This window comes from Zeus faber, assembly GCF_960531495.2.
Source record: "Zeus faber genome assembly, chromosome: 4".
In the NCBI taxonomy this organism is placed as follows: domain Eukaryota; kingdom Metazoa; phylum Chordata; class Actinopteri; order Zeiformes; family Zeidae; genus Zeus; species Zeus faber.
The window spans coordinates 30,715,877-30,740,254 of NC_137191.1; the positions used below are offsets into that span (position 1 = coordinate 30,715,877).

A 24,378-nucleotide genomic window follows, 5' to 3' on the forward strand; every position below is an offset into this window, starting at 1 on the left:
CAGACGCGCTCCGTGACGTCACTTGAGTGACGGGGCAGCCGGTGGCGGGAGGTGGGAGGGGCTTCGAAGTGCGCTTTTGCCTTTTGCGGGGGAGGTTGGAGCCGCCTGGACAGATCACTCAGAGGCAGTGAGAGTGTGGGGGGGAGCCGCGGAGCCCGTCATAACGGAATTATCGGGACGGTTTCATCTGATGAAAGTTTTTTTTTTTTGTTGTTCTTTTTTGTTTTGGTGCCCCCCCCCCCCACCCACCCACCCCTTCTCTTTTGGATTTTGTCTCCCAAGCTTGAAACCCGTGGAGTGTGCAGAGTGCGTCTGCAGCCCTGCAGGCTCGGGAGGGAACCATATCTGGTCAAAGTATTCGTTGCTGTCACAAAGCGGGACGTCCGGCTATAAATAGCTCTGGAGGAGGTACGTAAATGCATGCAACATAACAATGCGTGCAATTTAAAGCAAACATGAGCAGGGGGAAAGAAAACATCTGACATCTGAAGGCCACAGCTGGGAAGTAGTAATGGGGGGAAAAAGCAACAACCTCACTAGAGTTGTGTGAAGAGTGTGTGCGTGTGCGTGTGTGCGTCAAACTCAAACCCAAAGCAAGGTCAACCGAGTTTGAACCAGTTATCACCTCCCTGCATGATGTAAACTCTATATTTGATCATGCAGACTGCTTTTAGACAAATGGCCAATCGTTCTGACTGACTGTACAACTATGTTCTCTGTTCACTCCTGGTAAATTGGGTTTGGACCGACTTTGTTTTACATCATTTCACATTTTTAAGGTCTAGGCAAAGTAGCTCCTTGGCTTGAAAGTACAATTTGGTCTACTATGTGCTAAATAAGCTCTTAACGTACTGTCACAATTGTACAACCCCCCCAACCAGCGCAACATTGGGGAATTGATGTGACAAACCTTAACATTTTGACCTCTGCAGAATGCACAAATGGCTTGACCCTCCCCACCCCACCCCACCCATCCACCCATCCCTTCATTATAAAGCTCCCATACATGACTCCATACTGCAGTGGTGTCTATTAAAGCTCCTTTCACACATACTATAGTTCCCTGTAAATGACTGGGACAACATTTTAGGCACCGCTAGTGATTCTCTCTGTTCACACATGCAGCTACATTCAGGAACATTTCCCTTTCTTGCGCCTTTTCACACATGCCATGGCAATGCCGGAATAGATGGGGCAATGGACAGTCCAGCAGATGGCGGTAATGCAACACTTATGGATGGCAACCACCATAAAACTCAACAGAAGAAGAAGAAGAAGCCGATGGGGCAAGGTGGGATATACGTGTATTCTGCGGAAGATAATTCTTGTTATTTTCAAGAACATGGTGGCGAGGAGCTGTTTTCATTCGGTGCCATTGTTATTGTAACGCAGAGGTTCCCAACCACCCGGCCCTGGACTGGTGCCCTGCCGCTGGGCGTTCGCCTGGAGAAGGCTGGGAAAAGGCGGGCGCAGTGTGTTTAGCCTGTGCTTTTTTTTTTTTTTTTTTTTTTTTTTTTTTTTGCCAGGCCGAATAATTATTTATGATCTACCATTAACAGGCATTAAACGTGTGTCTTTCCCAACCAATCAAAAGTTCAAAAATGTTCTCCTCTCCGCTGTGTGGTCAGAGCGATCTGAAATGGAAAACAAGTAAGAGCAAGAACAAATAAAAACTGAGTTTTTACTGTATCCGGCTCCGCGCTCTGGTGCAGCCGGCGGGTAAGTGTCGCGCTTGTGCCCACTTGAAGCACCATCCCTAACTCGAAAAGACACGTCTAGGGGCTGAGTGGCATTTTTTAAGAAACATAAAGACCTGTCCCCATAGAGACTGGACGTGTTTCAGTTTCTCTTCTTCGCAGCCAAGTGCCACAATTCAGATCAGACTGGCTTTTTTTTCCCAAATTTTTTTTTTCTTCCGGGAAACAAATAACATTCAAAACTGTACTAAATCAATATTCGTAAAAAAACACTATTTGTGCTTTGCCAATACCAGATTCGGATTCCACACCTATTTTACGTGCTTGTTCCGGCAATGTTACTACTTCCATTCACAACGCAGCCGTACCGGCATTATCCCGTAAAATGTTACTAGGTCTAAAGGTGGGAAAATTCAGATTTCCCGGAATATTGATCCCTGCTCCCTTTCACACATGACCCCATGCAGAAAATGTTCTGGACATTTTAGTGTTAGACTGCATTTGTGAAAGGGCCTCTAGTAACATTTATGGAAAATGCCGGTAGGGCTGTGTTGTGTTGTGTGAATGGAAGCAGTAACATTGCCTAAGCATTGCCGGAACTGTGGAGCTTGGCTGCAAAGCCGAGAAACTGAACATGTCCAGTCTCTACGGAAGAGTGAAGATACATTGTTTCAACACTAAGGAGTGATTGGGAACCCCTTTTTTCAGCACCACACTTGGGAGTCACAGCATCGGGCATTAAAACTAAAATCTAAATAAAACACACTCACTGTCCCTATAGGGAAGTGGTGGTCATTTGGTGGCTCGTGAGTCTATTTCGAGTGGACTCGGCCCTTGAGCACACCCTCTGATTCTGAAGTTTTTCGCGCATATAGGCCACCCCACAATGATGTGCACTAGGCTTGGGCTGATTTACAATTAAATCGTCTATCAGTGATTGGTTCTGTCATCGGCAACCAACTCCGTCGATCGCAGTGATGACAGACGTTTTTGTTTTCTCGTTTTTTATCCCCCAGGAAGAATCTGAGAATTTAAACGGTGTAAGTGGAGTTTACCGTGAAATTGGAGCGAAGAGAGAGGGGTAAAAGGAGAGGGCGAGAGGGAGAGAGGGTGCGGAGGGTCTCTCCCTGTCCGTCCAGAGCTGTCCAGTAACCACTGGTGATCGGGTCTCACTTACCCTTTACAGTCCCATACAGAGACTTTAAGGGGCAAGTGCTCGGCCCCCCCCCCGCAGGTACCTGCCGCTCAATATTCAAATCATGTGATTATAATATAGCAATATATAATATAATCTCATAGAGCTAGATTGAGATTTATTTTGTTTCCTTAGTTTCTTACTTGTATGGAAATTGAAAAATGTAACCCAAACTCAGAGAATAGGAGCAGCGTTTTTTTTATTCTCCTCCAGACAGCGTGCACACTGGTACCCGTGCCTGTATTTTTATTTTACATCTATTTATTTTAGTTTGTTTCCTACATGTATGAAACGATGTTTAAACACAACTGAGTTAGGGGACTATCCAAGTTCTTACTCTGTACTGTTCCAAAAAAAACTGTGCGTCCCCACTGTCGGGACACATCTCCCCATTGCTTTTGGTTACTTTGGGACTTAATTTAGTAAAAACTGGAGGTTTTTGTGTCAATGCTTTACTTCTAAATAATGAATCCTGCCCTTGGAACGGGGAGACCGCATTTGCCACATTACATTACGCTCTATGCGCGCACAAACCCAACCCTGCGCATGCGTGTGCCCCCGATAAAATCGTATATCTGGATTGGAATTCTGCATGATCGCCCAAGTCTACTCCCCCTGACCTTTTTGGTCAGATTGGGTTTTGAAACTCGTACTAATTTCTACTAAGACAAATAAAATGACATGACACATTTAATGCAACTACTTCAGTTTCTGCGAACGGTAGATAGGCTCTACCCCTGCGTTGAATATAGTTAAATTGGTTGTGGTGAACTTGTTAGTATTTCCTTACAAATTGCTCTTTTCGACTGCTTGCCCCGGCTTTTGGCGAAGCCTATCAACCTGACTAACCCTAGTTAACTTTTGTGTTGTCAGGGTGTCCTGGAAAACATGGGATTTTGTAATGAAGTTTTTCCAATCCTTCTAAAGTCTTTGGAAAATAATATTACTGCCCAAAATGCCCCCGATGCTTGTGACCATGGGATCCTCTAGCATCCCATCCAGTCTTTCTGTATTACACTCAGAGCATGCTGGGATACGCACCAACCCCCTCGTACTGGGGGCCAAATTGTCTGACATTGGTAAACAGTAATAAGTGGGGGAGGAAAATAAAACGATGAATGGCCGTACAGTGTGAGAAAGTTTCCCCCTCTTGTCCCTGAGATGATGGGCCGAGCCAGGCCCGGCGCCAGGATGACGTGACTGTGACCGTGACCGTGGGGCAGTTCAAAATGGCGAGGGGGCAGATCTTTTTATATAGTAAACAGTAGGTTATCATCCTGCTATGCCGATTTTTGGTGCAGGGGTTATTTAAATATATTGTTTTTAAGCGTGAATGGGCATCAAGATTTTGCTGGAAACAGCTGTATTATATATCGACTAAAAGAGGGGGCCTCAACCCGACGGACCCTGTTTTAGTCGGTTGGTTGGGGGGTACTGACGGGGGGACCCTTAGACATGCAAGGGGCTTTTATTTTTTTTAAACCCAAATATCAATTGTCAAGTTTGGATTAAATAGAATAATATAAACCGAAATATTATAAGCGAGTGCCACTGTGTGGTTTTAGTGGGGAAAAAAGAAGACGATAACTCCTTTCCCAACATTTTTTATAATCACGGCAGGAGAATAACGGAGTAACTATCGTGTTTTAATGAGTCACGTATTCCAGAAGATATAACTTTATTTAGCCGGGAGGAAAAAGGAGAAGAGGAAGTGCAGACGACTAGTGGATTTATTTTCTTGGCAGGATATGAATATTCATGATGTACGTGTTCTAAATGCGTGCTCATTGGTCGAGTCCTAACTAGTTGTGCTGTTACTCGGCACTGAATGCTGTTTGTGCAGTGGGAAAAAGGACTGGATCAGACAACAAGCTTCAAATAATGTGTTTCATTACTGTCGTCTCTGACACTTGTATCTCGGCCAATATTTTTGTTGTTTTTGTTATTTTTCTATAGGGTACATACAACTTAAGCAAATGAGGGGGCAAAACCCCCTCAAGGGGGCCCTTGTGGCTCCGAACTCGGGCTCAGCAAACACTTGACATGGGATTCGGAGGGAAATCCAGTGAGCCTGTTACTTATAAGGGATAGGATACTGTATATGTTGCAAAATATAAATAGTGTAACACCTGCAAAGCTATGAAAAGTCTCTTGAAAACAAAAGGCCACTTCAGGCCCTTTGGTTCTCCCATTTCTAAGACAAAGTCCTGGAAAGGTCTTCTACTGTAGAGGAGATGTTTCTAAAATGTATTCCTATTTACACCTCTTATTATAAAAAACCTAGGGACAAATTGTCCAGCTTAATTTTAAAGCGAATGGAAGCAGCCGAGCGTCTAACGGGCCAGTTCACCTCAGTACCCGATGTGTTGGTTCACTGATGTATTTCATTAAAACCAGAACTCTGTTACAGTCAAAAGTGGTGGCCATATCTCAAGGCTGAAATGCACTTTAATTGTATTTGTTTGTTCTTTGACATCCACAAAATCATTTTTTGTGTCATTTTGTGAAACTATGGGTTAGGAATCTTCTCAAGAACGCCCCTTCGAGTTGATGGTAGACTTTTTATGTTAGCTTTTTTCACTGAGAAGACTGGCTTTGTTTGTTCACATTTAACATTTTTGTGTAGTAGGCTGTTGTAAGACTAGTTTTTTAAGTCAATTGTGAAGGTTCTTAGAAACATGAGAAGTGCAAACCACAGGCAGAGGTACCCCTGTACCCATGTCACTTAACAACTTAAAGGAACATTCCACCCAGAGCTTTGAGCTATATGAAGGTTTCGGTTTTGTATAAAGATCAATCACACAATCCAGTTTTGCAGCCAGGATCTACTCTAACAGTGTAAGCTAGAGAAAGTAGATATGTTCCTCTCAAGATCTTTCCGTTTACATGTCCTCTTACTCTCTACCTGATTCGTCCATGAAACAAGTCCAGAGATGTGGTCCTAAACTTCTTGGCATGCTTAGACCTCCAGTTCCACAGTAGGCTACAAACAGGGAGTTCCGCTACGTAGTCTGGAACACTGCCTCGCAAGCAAGGTAGACCACCTGTAAAGGTGTGTCATGTAGACAAGTCTTTCTCAACCAGGGGGGTCCCGACCCACAAGGGGGCCCCACAGAGTTGACGGGGGGCCTTAAGATGGATTTATTTAAAAACATAGAAAAATACTGAAAAACATAGAAAATGACTAAACAATGGAAACAAAATAAGAAAATAAATAAGATTTTCCAAATGTTATATTAGCTAAACAAGTGTTTATTTGTAATTTTTTTTCCCCAACACAAAATTGACATATCTACTCCGTGCCCTATCAACAGACTTAGACTGGGGCACTCTCTGTGGTCTCTGACCCGGGTGGTGAGAACACATGCGCACAAGTAAAAAGTTCAAAGTAGCTCATGATGCAGCAAGATATTGATACCATTCAGCAACACATATCTGTGTGAAGCTCTGAAGACAAAATATAGAGCCAGGTTGATCCTTGAGGATGACACCTTGGGTACATTCACACTGCAAGCCTTAGTGCTCAATTTGGATTTATTGCTCAGATCAGATTTTTTTTGTTTGGCCGTTCACATTATTATTATTACTACAATACTCAAGTGTGAAAGGGTCACGGTCCTGAACTGACGCTGTTGCACAGAGGTAACAAAGACGTCCCACGCAGCACGCTGTCGTACGGAAGATTATTTATTTTCCCTCTCTGTACTGTATAGGTAGTGGGCAGGTGCAGGTGCCGGGGTTGGAGGCAGATGTGGTATGGGTGCCGCGGTGTACCTCACTCTGCTTGCTATTGGCGAAGTCGGAGGCGGAACCCGAGTTTATACTCCGAAGACAGATACTTTTTCTTTTGCGTCTTTGGTCCGTGAACATTTTGTGTGCTGCGGTCCGGTCGATGATAATAAAAAGGTTGGGAACCCCTGCTCTAGAGTGACGTAAAAGTCACATGAATTCCGATCCGACTGTTCAGACTGAGGTCGTATTGCAAAAAATTGGACCTGTATCTGATTATGGACCACATTATGAAAGTGGCCCAGTTCGCAAAAGATCAGATTCCATGTCATTTGTGCCGTTCACACTGTCATAAAAAAAGAGATCTGAGTAACATATGAGCAAAAAAATTGTGTGAACGTAGCCCTTGTCAAAGATCCCCCCATGTATTGACAGTAGTATAAGCTGCTGCTGGCTTATTAGCAAAATAAATGTTATAATTGTGCTTTTTCTGTGGTATTTATTTTGGACATTTTTGTTTTTGGAATTTGGATTTATTTCTTATTTTTGAAGAGATGGTAACTTAAATATATATTTACGTTAGTTTGAAAGTAAACACCCGCGTTATAGGAGGATAAAAGTCGATCATATGAAATATTTTATTGGACACAGGGGAGGGGGGCCTTGGCAGCAAAACGCTTGAGAACCACTGATTCAGATGGCAAGTTTCCTCTAATTCCGGTTGAAATTGAGTCTGGATGAGTTCAGCCCTCATTTATGTTGTGAATTGCCCGTCTGAGCGTAGACGTCTTTTGAACTGTTACTTTTGAACCACATTTCACAGGTTTAGCCCTAGACATAGCGCCTGCAACATTTTATCAACCAAAACATGTTCACAGGGTAAATTATGTAAACAGAGGTACAGTGTAGAAGTGTACTGCCCGTGCCTAATTTCCCTTTCCATAATCCTCTTTCTTCATCTGAGGGGGAAAACAAGGAACAGATTTTGTAAATACCCCGGTCAGTCGAGTTCTGTTTTCGCCAAGTCAGCGCGCGGTCTCCTGCGTTGTTACCTCGAGCAAGTCAGAGTTCTACTTGTTTGGTTCTGAGAAGTCGTCCTGTCACGGTGCCACGCAAGAGGATGGCACATCAAAGCAATGGCACACTGCAATCCTTTTTAGGGAGTCAGGCAGAAACCTTAATGCATTATCAGCACCTGCACCCTGCAAAGTAAAGACGTGTTTAGCCAGAGATTAGACATTAAATTAATGCATTTGATATATTCTGTTTCCAGGACGCAGTATTATTGAAGCAAGCTATTTTTGTCTCATGCGGGGACTCACCCAGAAGTATGTCCACGGAACAATATGAGGCCCTAAACCTGCAGCACACAAAACTCAGAGGGTGGGGTGAGAGAGTGACAGCCATGCAAAGAGTGGGGTGTTGTGACCACTGTCGTAAAAGATTCTGCTCAACCTCATCTGTCGTCGCCCATCCCGGTTTTACAGCCGGGGACCGATCCAACAATGTAGGAGACTGAGGAAGCTGGATCTAGCTGCTGTCGCTGATTCCATGTTGACTGATGTTATGTAGAAGACGACTACTTCTTATAAATATTAGTCTATACCACCATCTACCACCAATACACCCCCATAAAATAAACAGTATGGACAACATCTCAAGTATTATTGTCCTCTTGACCCTCATTTCTCTAGCAAAGGCAGCCAGTACCGCGAGTTGTACATGTAGCATAGTCTGGAAAAGACTGTGTTAAAACAAGGTAGTACAACTCTCATTACGCCAGGAGAAAGCTCGCTCACCCGCCCGACTGAGATCTTCCTCACTTAGAAGTATCCTTCATTTTGACATTCCGCCAAACTTTTCTTTTTTGCTTTCGCCAACCACAAATCCAAATCTTAAATGGGTCAGACGTTGCCTGGTGGCGGAATACCCGGTTAATTCCCCGGACAGGTAGGATCCAGACAAAAGCCAGATATTCCCCCTCGCCCCCCTGAGAAGTAAACAGGACACCGCTGAGCAAAACGTCGCAATTGGGAGAGAAAGAGACGGAGGAAGGTGAGGGGCTTCCATGGCAGTTATGTTGAAATACAGTAAGAGGGGAAATGAAGTGTCTCCTTAACACACAGACTTCCTGTGTCTGCTAGAGAGCTATTCATCTGTGTGTGTTAGTGTGTGTGTGTGTGTGTGTGTGTGTGTGTGTGTGTGTGTGTGTGTGTGTGTGTGTGTGTGAAGGACAAGGGGGGGGGGGTGTTCAGGTCACTGAGGTCGGGGCCATCTTGTCAGCTGCACTGATTTAAAAATAAAAAAAACTGCACTCCATCCCAGTCTGTCTCCAGATGGTTTTGAGATGGAAAAAGAGGTTGTTTGAGACACATGAGAATGGACCTTTGACTTTTTTTCATGGTAGGGCTGACCTTGTGCCCATAGAGGGCGGTGGTTTGTGTCTGGTTGTACGGTTTTTAATAAATCCTTCCAACTTGAAATTCATGTTTGGCCTTGATTTCTTGATTTCTGTCCACAGCGGTCTCCCTCTCCAAGGGGTAACTAGGGCGCCAGGAGGACATTTATTTTTTTAAATCCAGGATTTTCTTTTGACCGTATTGTAGCGTATTGAGGTGAGTACACCTGTTGACAAAGACCTTATCGGAGACTGGAAAATTCTGTCTGTCTGTCTGTACCTACAGGCTGACTTCTTCCGTCTTGGATGTATTCCGTGTTGTTTCCAGGCGTGCTGTCCACCATGTCGGTGCTGAGGAAGGAGATGGATAAGTACCGGGACATCGATGAGGACGAGCTGCTGAAGAAGCTGACAGATGAAGAGCTCCAGCGGTTGGAGGACGAGTTGGAGGAGCTGGATCCCGACGTGAGTTACACACACACACACACACACACGCACACACACACGCTCAGCTGGTGTTTAATGAGGAAATGAGCCAAATGGATTAGATTATCCCTGACTTTTTAGAAGCATCTTAGTGCGTGTTTAGGCATAATTTCTTTCGATCAGACTTGTGTTGGCACTCGAAACGATAGACTGTTAATGTTGGGTTGCTTTTGTCCAATCTGACTTAATGTGGACTTTATGTGCTTGTGTTTTGGAGACCGATGTGGCATGTCACCATAAGCACAGAATCTTCCGTGCTTCAGTTGTACCAATGAGGTTTTGGGATCAACGGCAGAAACTGTGTTCTGTACAACAGGTGCTTTGAGAAGGGGCTGTAATTACTCTTGTTCCATATTTCAGCTTTGTGCCTCTAATGGAGGCCACTCAAATGCCATGACAGATAATCTTTATGTGTGTGTGGGCATTTATTTGGGTTTTTGACCAAATAAACCATATGACGCACGCAGCACCAATATAAAACTGGTGTGTGTGTGTGTGTGTGTGTGTGTGTGTGTGTGTGTGTGTGTGTGTGTGTGTGTGTGTGTGTGTGTGTGTGTGTGTGTGTGTGTGTGTGTGTGTGTGTGTGTGTGTGTCCTACTGTACAATACTAAACAGCCCTTAAGTGCCCATTCGTACTAAAGGGTGACGCAATCTTCCTGGCAAGGCTGCCCTGATGTTTTCCAGTAAGTTCTGGTCGTGCTGGGCAGTACAGCTTGTCTTCTGGCCTTCCCCTGCTAATAAACAGCAAGGGGTTTGATTTCTCAAAAAGTTACTTTAAAAAGCATTGTGACTCTGCAATTGGTCGGATTCCACATAATATGGATCTTCGTGTCGAGTAGACACCGAAGAAACATCTTCACTAAATAAGAACCATTGGTGAGCCATTTGATATCTGGACCATTTGTAGACAGGAGGAGGTCAGAGAGCTGTTACTGAACTATATTTGTTTTTGCTCAAGAAGTTCATAGAGGTTGTCGTTTGGAGGGATATCCAAGCATATACAAAGAAGCACAAGAGCGCAAAAGCGAGATAGCTTCTCCGATCATTGTGTCCTTGTGCCATCTCTACCGCTGACACTCACAGATGGCCGCTGTAATTCAGCATGGACCCCTGTCTTCAAATTTTAATGCATCAGTGCACGCAACAGTTATGTTTGGCAGTGTGTCCGAGATATGGGTCTGTTCTGGGAGCTCCCTTGCTGTCCATGCAAGGGAGCAGGGGGCAGGAGAGCAGTGCCTGAGTCCTTAATTTTGTGTTTTATGTTATTAAGTGTTAATTGAGCTCTATACTTACTTTAAGTGTTATCAAATTTAACCGCGCTACTCATTGCACAGTTTGCAAGCCACATACATGTATGGAGGGTTTTGGCCAGTGGTTCATGAAATATTTGACTGTTTGTGCCAACATTTTGCCCAAGAGGTTTACTATGGGAAAAATAATCCACGTGTCATGGAAACATACTGTATGTAAACATATTAGGGGTATTCCCAAAATAGCCCCATACATCAACACACACACGTACGTACCCGCACACTTTTACAATTTCAAGAGAATTGTGTAGTATATTTTTTATTGCTTTTATTCAATGTTCTGCATGGTGTATATAGTAACTCTGTTTTAAAAACTGCTCTGTGAATAAGGTTCATTACTATTATTACAAGACTGTAGAAGTGAAAGCACAGTATGAAGCATGTCCTGGGTTCCTTCATTTGCAGCTGATAGAGCCATGTGATTTACTGATCCTTCAGTGACACCGGGACACACTAGAGGCTCTCCTATAAATACTGCATGACATCAACACTAACAGAGCGGAGAGAGCGAGGGAGTAAAAGGGGAAAAGAGAGAAAGGGGCCTACGCAGTGCTGAAAGGCGAGATAAGATATGGTACTATAAGTAGCGCTGGTAGCCTGGTCCTGTACAGAGCTTTAAGTTTAGAGCAACTTTTAAGTCTGCTTAATGTCCGTCCTGTGTAGCAGTAGACAGTCACTGCATTGAAGTACCGCAACTGTATCTCACCTCCTCTCTCACACACACACACACACACACACACACACGCACGCACACAAATATGCACACATAACATTATTTTGATCGATCTATCTGTTTATTGTTCTATCCTATTCTATATATCTATATACTGTATCTATCATTCTATCTTTATCCATCATTATATCATATTCTATATCTATTGTTCTATCTTTATCTATATTGTTCTATTCTTCTATCATTGTAGCTACGTTTCTGTCTGTAACTATATGAATGGCTATATAGATAAGAAAGTAAACTATTTGAATAACTATGTGAATTTCCCTCTGGCATTAATAAAATTGTATCTTATTGTATCTATCTATCATTCTTTCAATTGTTCTATCATTCTATTGTTCTACCTATCTCTCATTCTATCTGTCGTTCTATATCTACCTGATTTGTATTATGTTATTCAATGGTAGACCCTCCTCCTAGGCCACAGAGAATATATTGTTTTTTAACCAACTCTTTTTTTTCCTCGTCCTGGTGCAGAATGCCCTGTTGCCGGCGGGCATGAGGCAGAAGGACCAGACCAAGAAGGCTCCAACTGGAATGTTTCAGAGGGACAACCTGCTGGCCCACCTGGAGAAACAAGCTAAAGAACACCCAGACAAGGAGGACCTGGTGCCCTTCACTGGAGAGAAGAGAGGTAACTGTGTGTGTGTGTGTGTGTGTGTGTGTGTGTGTGTGTGTGTGTGTGTGTGTGTGTGTGTGTGTGTGTGTGTGTGTGTGTGTGTGTGTGTGTGTGTGTCTGTGTGACGATAGGAGGAGATCCACCATGATTTATGGCCGTGCTTAGCTCAGGATGCCCCTGTCGACCCCTTATGTAACACTAATAACACGCTGGACAACCTCCTGGGCAACCTGACTGAGAAACATTGTCTTAAGTAGTGTTTTTAATTCTGTTGAAGTTTAACCAATAGCCCAGATCTAAGATCTAATAGTGTCCTCAGATCTAATGGAGTTGGTCTGGGCCGGGTTTTAGGGAAAGCCTGGGTGCCAAAGAAGAGGGTGGACCCCATCATGGAGAACGTCACCCTGGAACCAGAGCTGGAGGAAGCGCTGGCCAATGCCAGTGACGCTGAACTCTGTGACATTGCAGGTAGGACGTGCACCCTCACTGACATACATGCATACATGGGTTACACATTTATTTTTAAGTATAAAATCTGAAAATACGGTATATATGTTTAAAAATAATAAATTGGCCCTCAATTTGACCAGAAATGGTATTAAAAAGGTCTTCGTTTTGACACCTGCAGATACCTTGTATAGACACAAACACACATCTACGCATATGCATATGTGAGTATTACATAAAAATGTTATTTCCCCACCAGGATCAATAGAGCGATTCTTTCTTTTCTTATATCATCATATAATCATCTCATCTTATCAATCTCCTCCAAACTCTCCTCTCACTACATCTTCATTTACACTCCTTATCGCTAAACTTTTCATCACCCTACCCTGTTCCAGCCCACTGACCTCTGATTTACCCTCTTTGCAACCCTCCCCTCCTCCTCCTCCTCCTCCTCTAGCCCTCCATCCACCTTTTCTCCAACCTTACCTTACCAGTGTGCGCTCCTTCCTTCATCCATCCATCCCTTCATCCACCCTTCTTTTCTCCATCTTCCTCGCCTCCTCCGTCACTGTTGAGACTTCCTGCCGTCCATCCTGGGTATCTGACGCAGCCCGAGCGTGCATGGGTTCATTTTCGCATTGCATTGCTTCTGTATGTTGTTATTGTAGCGCAAATTAAGGGAAGATACAGACAAAATGGGCTATAAGATGACGAAGAAAAGATGGGGAATTAAAGTCTGGCTCGAAAATGGCCAGAATGTCCATGTTTGAGCAGAAAAAGGTTTTAACAGGGGTCTGTGCACACTGGCATCTATTGACTGCTGTCTGAAACATATGTCAGGAATAATGTGCAGCCAGCCGGGCATTATCGCAAAATAACCCTGACAGGTGTTGAGGTCTTGAAGGGGGTTATTTAAAAATGTATTCATACATTATCCTGCTTATTACACAGCTACATACTAGATAAAATAATGCATTAAGACAAAATATTGATTTGAAATTATTGTAATGTGATGATGATGAACTAGTACGCCTAGTTTTATAACATGTATGCCTATCTATCTCGGTGGACTGCTTGGCTTCTTAGCTTCCGCTGAGAAAAATAGTCCACATAGCAACATAGCAAATTGTTAATACTGTTAAATTGGACCCATCCGCATTCATCTCTTCAAGCCTTCCATTGTAGTTTCTATGTAGTGCCTCAAGATGCCGCCACAAGCTAGTGTTGGCATGAGCATGTAGGCAGCACTAAACAAGGGATGTGAATGCAGGTAGGGAGAAGTGGCTGCCTGTGACAACAGACAGCAGTCGTTATACAGAAATAACTGACCGCTGAATGCCACTATTGACTAATCAGGATCGAGCATTCCACAGCACCGTGTAATAAGGAAAGAACCTCAGTCACAATTAGGGGTCAGGGTAATAATTGGTGCTAGGTTCTCAGTGCATCCATTTCGTTTCTTGTTGTGTTTCGCACGGCATCTTCATTTCTCGTACGTGGTCCGGCACGATCTTATTTCGCGTTTTACATTACACGTTTTGCATTTATTTTCCACATCACCTCTCTTTGGTAGCACTGCAACGCTAACAGGGAACGTCTACGATGATCACATATGTAGTAAAGTCATGACTGTGAAACTCAACACACGTATTTATAGTGTGTGTCTCTACCATCCAACTGTACTTAGTCAAGCCTCTATCTAGTCCACTGGCGGTGCCCCTGGGAATTTAGATTTCACTTTAAAAGTGCTCGGCTCTCTCTAATGGGATGGCATCACAACCTGATTTGTTTTGATTAGAGCTTTACTTCCCAGGGGGACCAGCCCTTCATTTGTGATTATGGGGAGTGTATGACTGATGCATACATTCTCTAGCCGCTGACGTGTGGTAAGCAACCCAGTGGACGTGTCATAGTTCGTATTTTTTTGTTGTTGTTTTTACAGCGTTGACCGCCTGACTGTGGGGTTTGATTTGTGAGCCTGTTGTGATGATACTGTATGTGTTTGTTTGTTTGTGTTGGCATGGCCAACCCAAATGTTGGATTGCAGCAGGAAATCGGCTTTGTGGATAAGACCGGCCGACTGAACGTTATGTGCCTATGTTCAGTTTCCACAAGTGAATAGCACTGTAAGCATTATTGAAAAGAGCTGCACAGGCTTATGTTCTGCTCAACTTGCTGAACCAAGATTGCCAAGATGCATACTGTGGGGGGGACGACAGATGATTTTCCAGCTACAAGCTATATGTACAAGTTAGCGCGCACAGCTATGGGCCAGAAAACACATCAAGGCAATCTGGACGATAGAAAGCGTATGGAGGTTTTCAGCACCTGGAAATCCTGCAACATGGTGGAAAAATACTTTCTCCGACGTCAATGCGCATGGTCTTTCATCATACGTAAATGGAAATATCTTGTAGAACCAATATGTGCAGTAGATGCTTGTGATATAATCAACAAGATAGTTCAGAGGTTTGCCCCTTCAGATTTTGAGCATTTTCCGCCCATCTCCAATGCGTTTACAGTTTATTTTTGCCTTTCTATGCAAGGATCCCGAAACAATGTTTCGGGATGCTCAGGGCGCCTTGAAACCTACAGTTCCTGAAATCTATTCTACCGCTGTTCAGCAACGTACTCCTTCAAGGCGAATTATGGATTCATATTTTGGAGGCAATGTGTTCACTTATGTAACCCATAAAAGAAAACAAACCACATTTTCTCTGCCTTTGTTAACCATGGACCACCAACCAATTTCTGTTGTTTTTTTTAATTTTATGTCAATAAATGTATTTATTTATTTATTTGTTTGTTTGTTTATGTATTTATTTATTTATTTGTTTAAGTATTTATTTTCAAAATCCACCTGGAAACGCGGTTACATGTTTGGTTAAAGGCAGAATCCGTGGTTGGAGAAGTGCTTGCTTGCTTCCGGGTTTTGGGACTGTCATGCAGTCTGGGTCCATCTTAATGCCTTGTCATCTTATTTTCCCATTGAAAACTATCCTCTCTCTCTCTCTCTCTCTCTCTCTCTCTCTCTCTCTCTCTCTCTCTCTCTCTCTCTCTCTCTCGCTCTCTCTCCAGCCATTCTGGGCATGCACACATTGATGAGCAACCAGCAGTACTATGAAGCTCTGGCCAGCAGCACCATTGTAAACAAACAGGGCCTCAACAGTAAGTCCGAATGTACACGTGTGCAATACAAATACCATAATGCTACGATGATGACTTAGATAGATAGAGAGATAGATAGATAGATAGATAGATAGATAGATAGATAGATATAAAGTCTCACTGACACAAACACTTCACACCACTAACCTGCCAGTGGCCTAAATCTCCTGAAGCCCCGTTGAAGGCTCGTCTGTTTATGTTAAACTCCACAGTGTAATGCTCTAGCTTTCTCTCCACACACAGTTTAATGAGTCAGTGATCTATTCTAGGTGGTGTGTGTGGAGCCTATAGATTCTCTCTGGTAGCCCCTAAAAGTTCCTCACTACCTAATATGACCGGCTCTTGTAGCCCGTCCGAAAGCCTTTAAAGCTGCTTACTCCTGTGCTCTGCAATTTGTGGTATTTGGACTTATGTTACTGTTTTCTTAATGACGTTTATTTCAACAATTAAAAACTGGAGTTATTGAGGAATTTATTGCTTCACTCCACGTTTTACCGTCAACACGGTACTGTCATCTGCCTATACTCAAATCTTCAGCTCGATTAAACCTTGACGCTTTCAACCTCCCGTTTTCTGATTGAGATTAGGCCCCCACTGCAGATCTTTCAGTACAGTACGGTTTAGTTTATCAATATATATTCCAGGTGTGATCCAGTGCGCCCAGTACAAACCAGTCCCAGACGAGGAACCCAACTCCACCGACGTAGAGGAGACTCTCCTGCGAATGAAGAGGAATGACCCCAACCTCGTAGAGGTCAACCTCAACAACATCAGGGTAGGGTGTGCGTGGGGAAGTCTGTTAGAGTTTCATTGTGTCATCATTTTTAAATTAGCTAAAGAAATGGAGCTTAAAAGGATAGGTTTCCTATGTTTCAACCCAGGCCTCATTAAAATGTTAGTTCCCTTGATTTATTTAACTGTTGTCACGCTTTACTATTGATAAACCTACCAATCTGCTGCAGCTTCTCACTGTGCTTGAATCCATTCAAATGGGGCAAACGTTTAATCCTCAAAAAATATTAATTCTCCTTTTTCAAGTACGGGAAACTCACATTGTAATCACATGTGTTTTAGTGTATTTTTTTGCCTGCCATTATCAATTTCCAGGGCTTTGTAACCTCTTTTCTTACTTCGTATTTCTATGTATTGTGAGCTTCCAGTTTTTGAAAACCCTATTTAATCCGTTTTGTTTTTTTCAAGGCTTAAACGTTTGCGGTGAGAAGCTGCAGCAGAGCAGTACATTTCTCAATAGTAAAATGCTCAGCGAGGTTGTTGCAATGAACAGTTATAAATGACGGGAACCAACATTGTGATGAAGGGTTAAAAAGAAAACGAGCTCACCCATAATTAATTCAAGTTGACAGTAGAAAACAATCTTAAAGACGCTTTCCACCCTGACACTCCTGACTGTCGTCGTTTTCGGATCTGCCTTCCAGAACATCCCCGTGCCGACCCTGAAGGCATACGCCGAGGCCCTGAAAGTGAACAGCGCAGTGGAGAGGTTTACCATAGTGGGGACGAGGAGCAATGACCCTGTCGCCTTTGTGAGTCCCTTCTCTGCCCTAGAGTTTCACCATGCAGGGGAGTAGGGTGAAACCTGAGGAACCAGTTTATAACTAACATCTCACTCTAACATCTGGCAGAAAATGATAAATAAAAATCATGGTATGCCTTTTAGAGGTAAGGGCAGGTGTTTTCTAAAGGAAGGCATCAGTGATTGAATGAGTGGTGCTCCTTTTGGAACTCAAATACAGGACCATTGCAACTTAAATCCTTACAATGGCCAAAAACCCTTAATAAGACTGTCCGCTTCGCTCTCTTTTGACTTTGGTCTGTGCATTATTCGGCAGCTATCAAAACTTCACCTCAAATCCATTAGTTCACTTACTCTAAAAAGAGGCATTCTAGGTTACGGTATTTGGAAATGCACATGCATATGTATCCTCGTTAATGGAAGGACGCCGGTCAAATAACAGTGGATGGACGCTGAGTTGTGTTTTCTTTTTCCCCTCTCAGGCCCTGGCAGACATGTTGAAGGTGAACACGACGCTGAAGAGCCTGAACGTGGAGTCCAACTTCATCACCGGCACTGGAATCCTGTCCCTCATAGAGTCCTTGCAGTACAACACCACGCTGCTGGAGCTCAAGATAGACAACCAGGTATCTTGGTTCCATCCAATACCCTTGGGTGACGGCGGATGGCGAGGTGCTGTCGTTTAGTGCATTCATAAATCCAAAGAGTCACTTGGTCAATAACCAATTCCTCCTGTCGAATGAGTCATAGACGTTATATCACCCTCATATGTCGTATTTCCCCTTCTTTTTCTTCCCCTCTGAGTATATATCCGTGCGGTTCCTTCCCTCTGCCTTCTCTATTATCTGCACACTTCTTTTTTAACTTGTTTTTTTCATGTAGGTCACCTTCTTTTTATTGGTTGATTGATTGATTGGTTGATTATGATCAAGAAAGGTTGTAGATGTGATTTATTTATTTACTTATTAAATTAATAAATGAATAAAAAGAAAAATGAATATATAGAAAAATAAATAAATCACAAGATTATTGAAATTCAGGTGTAATGAATAAATAAGATAAAAATAAATAAACAATAATAAATGAGGTAGTAAATAAATGAGCAATAAAAAAATATAAATAAAATATTCTTCCTGTGTCATCTCTTTTTTTGTTATTAATTGTCATTCAATCTAAAAACTTTCTCTCCGCTCCTCTCCTGGACCAGAGCCAGCCTCTGGGCAACAAGGTGGAGATGGAGATCGCCAGCATGCTGGAGAAGAACACCACCCTGCTGAAGTTCGGCTACCACTTCACCCAGCAGGGCCCACGCCTGCGCGGCTCCAACGCCATGATGAACAACAACGACCTGGGTACATTTCAATGATACTACTGAGACCAGATAGGAGGATGAATAGTAGGTCATATCCTGTATTTTTCAGATGTGGCAGTCGGAATTCAAACTCACAACCTTGTGAGGGTTGTGAGCCCTGTGACTCACCCTGGGGCACCCCAGGACACGGCAGCTTGTAAATTTACGTTTTGTTTGGCAGTCCGAGGCGGTACTCATGTCAGTGCTAAACTCATATATTTTTTATATAAAAAAAGCCCTCGTAATTAGCCGAGCTAAGGAAAGCAAAGATGTTATTGGCCAGGAGACCCCGGGCCAATCAAAACAAAGCTTGGCATCACCCTCTGCCTTCCTGGATCGCAACGTCATCGCTAATGAAAAGAGTGTGTGAGAGTGAGTGTGAGTGTGAGTGTGAGAGTGCAGAGTGCGTGATGGCCGCTTCATCCACTGATTTGAGAAGTCTGGACTTATAAGCCACAGTAAGAAGATGAAGAAGAACCAATACTGCTGTATTATATTGCGATATTTTACAATTCAAGGCTGATGTAGGGAATCGGATCAGGGAGTAGCCAGATATTAAAGAAATGTGTTTGTTTGTTTTTTAGACATAGGAACATGTCCCTTAATAGATTACACGTCAATAATTATGTTCCATTTTGGTCTAAGTGTGTACTGTATGTGTATATGCACGTTTGTGTATGTTGTTTGACCATGTTGTGTGAACTGAGTGAATTTCACACACAATATCAATATATACATATCCATACATGACCATGTTTTTTATAAATGTATAAACTGCTCACAACTTAAACCCCCCTGTTGTATTTGAAATCCCATCTCCCAATCAGTTTAATCACATTGGACTATATAATCAGTCCCTCCAGGAACTGGAGGAGCTTGGGATCGCAATAATATACAGTATAAATAATCAAACTGGGGAAAGAAAGTGCGTCCAAACTTACCCAATCAATCCAATCCACAACTATCGTTTTGTTTCTGCAAATTATGTTACCTTAGCGACATTATCAAAACTTCCTGCCTGTCCACGAGCTAATGCTATCTGTGTGAACTGGCGACTACGATAGTAATGCAATAATTTTTTCTTCCAAAATAACATTGTGCAAAGCCATTTCCCTGTGTTTTGGGAAACTTTTTTGTACCCCCTGTAATACAGTCCTGCAACACAAATAAATATTGTCAACTGACTTGAAATTAGTGACTTATTTGCTGCAAAACATCAAAAAGTGCATTGCAACTTTTCAGTAAAGGGCAATTTCAGCAATAATCACAGAAAAAATTTTTGAGATCCCAGTGGGGCTGTATAGTTGTTAATATAAAGTAGAAAATCAGATCAAAACGACATCAAATAATTAGAAATTTCACATCATCATGTGAGTATGTGCTTGTACTCCAGAGCGAGTGTGTGCATCCTAACACCAATTGTTTCCCCTGTGGTCTTGTAGCGCGGGTCATCAGGTCCGATTCAGACGGCTCCTTCACTCTCACGCTCTCCGTCCCAGAGCTGGAACGGGCCTTTGGGAAAAAGTTCAAGTCCAAGACAAAGTAATGCGCCCTGACACTCCATGGCGCACGGCGACCTTTGACCTCTTCTGCTCTGCTCACCAGCCGATGCTTCTCTTCGTGGCCACCGGGATGCTCAGCAACTTTGTGCTGTGTTCCAAATCGATCAAGCAGTCACTTAGTCGTTGAGTAACGAGAGTGGCAGCCATTTTGTAGGGTGTTCCAAATCTAAAAAAAACCTACCTACCTCATACCTACCTCATATTATAGTCCACTTCAGATTACCCAGCATGCACCTCAAAATGTAACAAACAAAGGATGCTCAACTATCCAAAAACGGCAAAACAGTTTTACAAAGGAATAACTGATTTGTTATTTCGCTGACTTACGCCTATATTTCAGGGTTAGGGTTAGTGAACAAATGCATGATTTGGAACAAAGTCAACAATTTGGAACACAGCATTTTTTTTGTCCAGTCCTCAGTGTCTTTGATTTCAACTCCCTGCAACTCCCTTTCTCGCCTACATATTGTAGTCGTGTCTTCGGTGTTTTTTCCTTCTAAGTGTCCACTCAACTTATGTTTCACCTGTATCTCTCTCGTGATTCTTTCTTGGCTTTTCTTGCAAGGTGGGATGGTGTACGGCAAGTCAGTTGCCGTTTGGTCCCTATTATGTCAATACTGCTATACGACTTAATGAGCTACTGTGCTCACACCTAGTGGCCGCACTGTGACATTGCAGTTCTACATTGACCTACATAGAGCAACTGATGACACCAGCTTCGTGATATGGGCCGACGATGTCTAAGAACCCCAGTTCTGTCAGAAAGAAGGGATCAATTATCAACATGGCGGCCATTCTTCACCGTCTTCCTCTGCCTCCTTCCCTGTGAAGACCGCTGGCAGCAGATCGCCGTCTGTCCATGCTACTTAATTTCTCATCTTTTCAAAGAATCTGTCGAGTCTATCAACTGAAAACTGTTTACGCGGCTCACCTCTTCTCTCCCCTCCCGTCCTCCTTCACCTTCCTCTTCTCGCCTCGCACCCCCCCCCACCCCTTTCAGACTTCAGTCTCACTCTCTTCAGAAGCCTGAAGTTCCTTCAAGAGCTGTGCTTGTCTGAGATCTTAACTTTTACAGCTATTTGGAGGGGAAGTGCTCTATCTGTTGGTTGGTTCCTATCCTGCTTTTTTTTAGAGATGAAAGTTTCTTCCTATAAGCTCTGTGGTCTCCATGATTTATATTTTTAATGGAGATCAAACGAGTAGCTTGCTGTAGGTTTTTATTCCCTCCCTCCTTCGATGTTAGTCACTGTAATCAGTTCCCGGCTAAAAAGAACAAACAAATATTTTCTCGAGCTCAAAACGCTCTGTAGTGTTACATACTGTTTTGATCAAACCTCCCTCTCCAAAGCCCAAAAAGCTCTTTTACTCCTTCCGCTCAATCAGTAGCCAAGCACATAAAGGACAAACTTCTAAAGATAAGCCATGTACTGTATGTAATGGTCCAATTTTTAACCTGTAACTTATCTTCTCCGTCTTCCCTCCTTCTTCCTGTCTCTCTCTCTCATCTCCATTTGCAGTTAGAAAGAGAAGGCTTGAAGGAGGACCCATCTTGCCCAAGTGTCGGACAAACGTGTAGAAACCAGGGATTACGCCTACCATCCCATCCCCTCCTCCTGGACTCCATCTTGCCTTCCCACACCCTAACCCAACAATAGCCAGAATACCCTGCTCTCCCGCACCAGCTCAAGCTTCGACAACAGGTTCTCAGGTTTCGGTTTTCACAACAAAATTTGAGGTCTCTGTGCTATGAACTGTCTAGACTGGCCGTTAGTGCAGCGGTTTCCAAAGATCGGTGCCAAAGATTACTGAGGGAGGCAGGGTTTGAGGCGTTATTTTTTCTGAGATTGTCAAAAGATAGATTCATGGAACATGTTGCACAAAATCGAAAAAACATGCTTACTGGATCAATTGTGGAAAAAATGTATAGGAATGTATTTCAAAAGGTGCCTTTATTGCCTTTTGCTCAGAATTTCTACTTCATGTTGAGTTTACACAAAACTATTACAAAACTGTTACCCGGCTTCTCAATTTAATAAGCCAATCCCACATGCGACAAAACTCTGCTTCATGCTTCAACCAGGATGTCAAAAATCCCTGCTACAGACATGTGAACCCTCATCGTCATGTAGGAAGGGGGGTGGGGGGGAACCACAGGTTTAGAAGAAATTAAGAGGATTTGATAAAATGCGGGATCCATATAAAACGATGAGTCAATATTTAAGAGTCAAGAGCATTGTTTTGATGTTTTTACAGTGTTAATGGACTGACTTTTTTGATTGGAAGTCAAAGTGCACTAAGGAGTTTTCACTGGGTACCAGAGCATTAGGCAGTATCTCAGTCAGGTAACCAGACTAAGTATAGGAACATGCGCCGTAGCGCTCTTCGGAGGACACAAATGAAGATATGATATTTGCCATCTTGTTAGCATGATCGTTTGAAGGTTGTATCAGTTAGATGTTCACACCACAAAAAGACTATACTATTTGGACAGGGATTTGTAGCAGCTGTTGACAGCATGAGGTCAGCTTTGCTGATCTTGCTGAAATTTCCATCAGTTGCCAGTAGGTTGCGTATTTCCCAAAGAATGTCAAATTGTACTGATACGACCTTGAATATCTAATATGCTACAATACAGGGACTTAGGATTTTTTTAAGCTTTTTTTCTCTTTTTTGAGAGCCCCTTTGGAAGCTAGGTTGTGAGTGTGGTCGATTTTAATAATTATTCTACTGTAAATGAGTTGTCCTTGCTGTCATGCCATCACAGCTTTTCTACTGACTTTGCTTTAAGGAGTATAAACACTACAAGGTATCCATTTTCAGTCAAGCATCAAAGCCGCCACCAACCAATGACTTTGTCAAGTAAAATATAAGCTCTGAAAAAAACGTCTCAACCACTTGGATGTTGAGATTGGGAAAATACTGCTTGATCTGACTATATCTTGTAGTGTTTTGTGGATAGATAGATAGATAGATAGATAGATAGATAGATAGATAGATAGATAGATAGATAGATACTTAGATAGATAGATAGATAGATAGATAGATGGATAGATCACTCTACTGTCTACTGTGAGTCTTGCCATATATAGATAATATTTATTTTTGAAAGACTTTGGGAATGAGCAGGAGCTTAAAATCCGTCGTAATACACCACTTGGTTTGATTACCCATGCTTAGCATCTGTGATGGTAGATCTAAATATAACTTAGTTTAAATAGTCGTTGTAAAAATTTGAGGAGATCCAGCAACAATTTGGCAGAATGTAACTCTTGGCAAAACTATTTCCAGAACAAATATTATTATTGCAGACATGTCAAAAGATCTTGGGTGACAAACCCTGGTGATTAATCGGGGGAAATAAATAAGGGAATCAATAAAGAATTGGTCGCTGCGAAGGGTTGAAAAACGACCTCAGAATCAGTAAAAGACTAAAGATGCTAATACACAAGCCTAGAGGGGATGAAATCATTATTATCTTATACCGTCCAGGGCGATTCTCCTGACCCGCTACAAACCTTCTTCCACACAGCTAAAGCTCATATTGTACCATTTCAGTGGGGAGAGCCACGCATCATAAACCAACACCATTTGGGGCACTCCCATTGAAGACCATATCCAGCGATCCTCCCAAACTGCCTGACCATTAAACAGAACCACATCCAGCACTTGGGGGAATTTTTAAAGCATCCCAAGGAATATAATTGGTCATTATCCGGTTCCATTTAGAAACACTGCAAAAACCCAATTGAGTCAGGCTTCACATTAAGAATTACAATAACACTTTAAGTGGAGATAAACAGCATTATGGGAAAGCAGGGTAATTCAAGCCACTGGCAGTATTTGAATGGATTTTTCTTTATTTTTTCACAACTCCCAGCTAGGTCTGAATCTAATGTGTTGATTGATTGTGCTTGTTTTGTAGTTATTTACTGGAGATGAACTTTGTGGTTGAATATGATATAGTTCTCTATCACAGAGATTGATAATGTCCGGTTTCACAGAAGTTAATAAATGCCATCAAGGTTATGAAGTTAATCAAATGGCGGGGGGCGGGGGGTTACTTATGGAAATTATGTGTTGAGAGTTTCAGATGCTGATTTCCTTTGTAACTCAGAATGTAGATCAATTTCACTGTCATGTGTACAA

General features: G+C 42.7%; 1 protein-coding gene across 1 annotated transcript; it reads left to right on the forward strand.

Moving 5' to 3' along the window:
- Positions 1–100: 100 nt before the first annotated feature.
- On the forward strand, positions 101–24,378 carry tmod1 (tropomodulin 1). Its single transcript, XM_079998667.1, has 11 exons — positions 101–408; positions 9,143–9,236; positions 9,348–9,484; positions 12,026–12,182; positions 12,519–12,635; positions 15,696–15,785; positions 16,430–16,560; positions 17,222–17,329; positions 17,802–17,945; positions 18,527–18,671; positions 21,750–24,378. The coding sequence occupies exons 3-11, from the start codon at positions 9,362–9,364 to the stop codon at positions 21,806–21,808; spliced, it is 1,074 nt and encodes a 357-aa protein (XP_079854793.1). The 5' UTR covers positions 101–408; positions 9,143–9,236; positions 9,348–9,361; the 3' UTR covers positions 21,809–24,378.

Excerpts from the sequence above, each read along its gene's own strand:
- tmod1 (XM_079998667.1), top strand. The coding sequence starts at position 9,362 with ATGTCGGTGCTGAGGAAGGAGATGGATAAGTACCGGGACATCGATGAG. Across the intron at positions 9,485-12,025 it reads TGGAGGAGCTGGATCCCGAC|AATGCCCTGTTGCCGGCGGG; the intron begins GTGAGTTACACA and ends GTCCTGGTGCAG. Across the intron at positions 15,786-16,429 it reads AAACAAACAGGGCCTCAACA|GTGTGATCCAGTGCGCCCAG; the intron begins GTAAGTCCGAAT and ends TATATATTCCAG.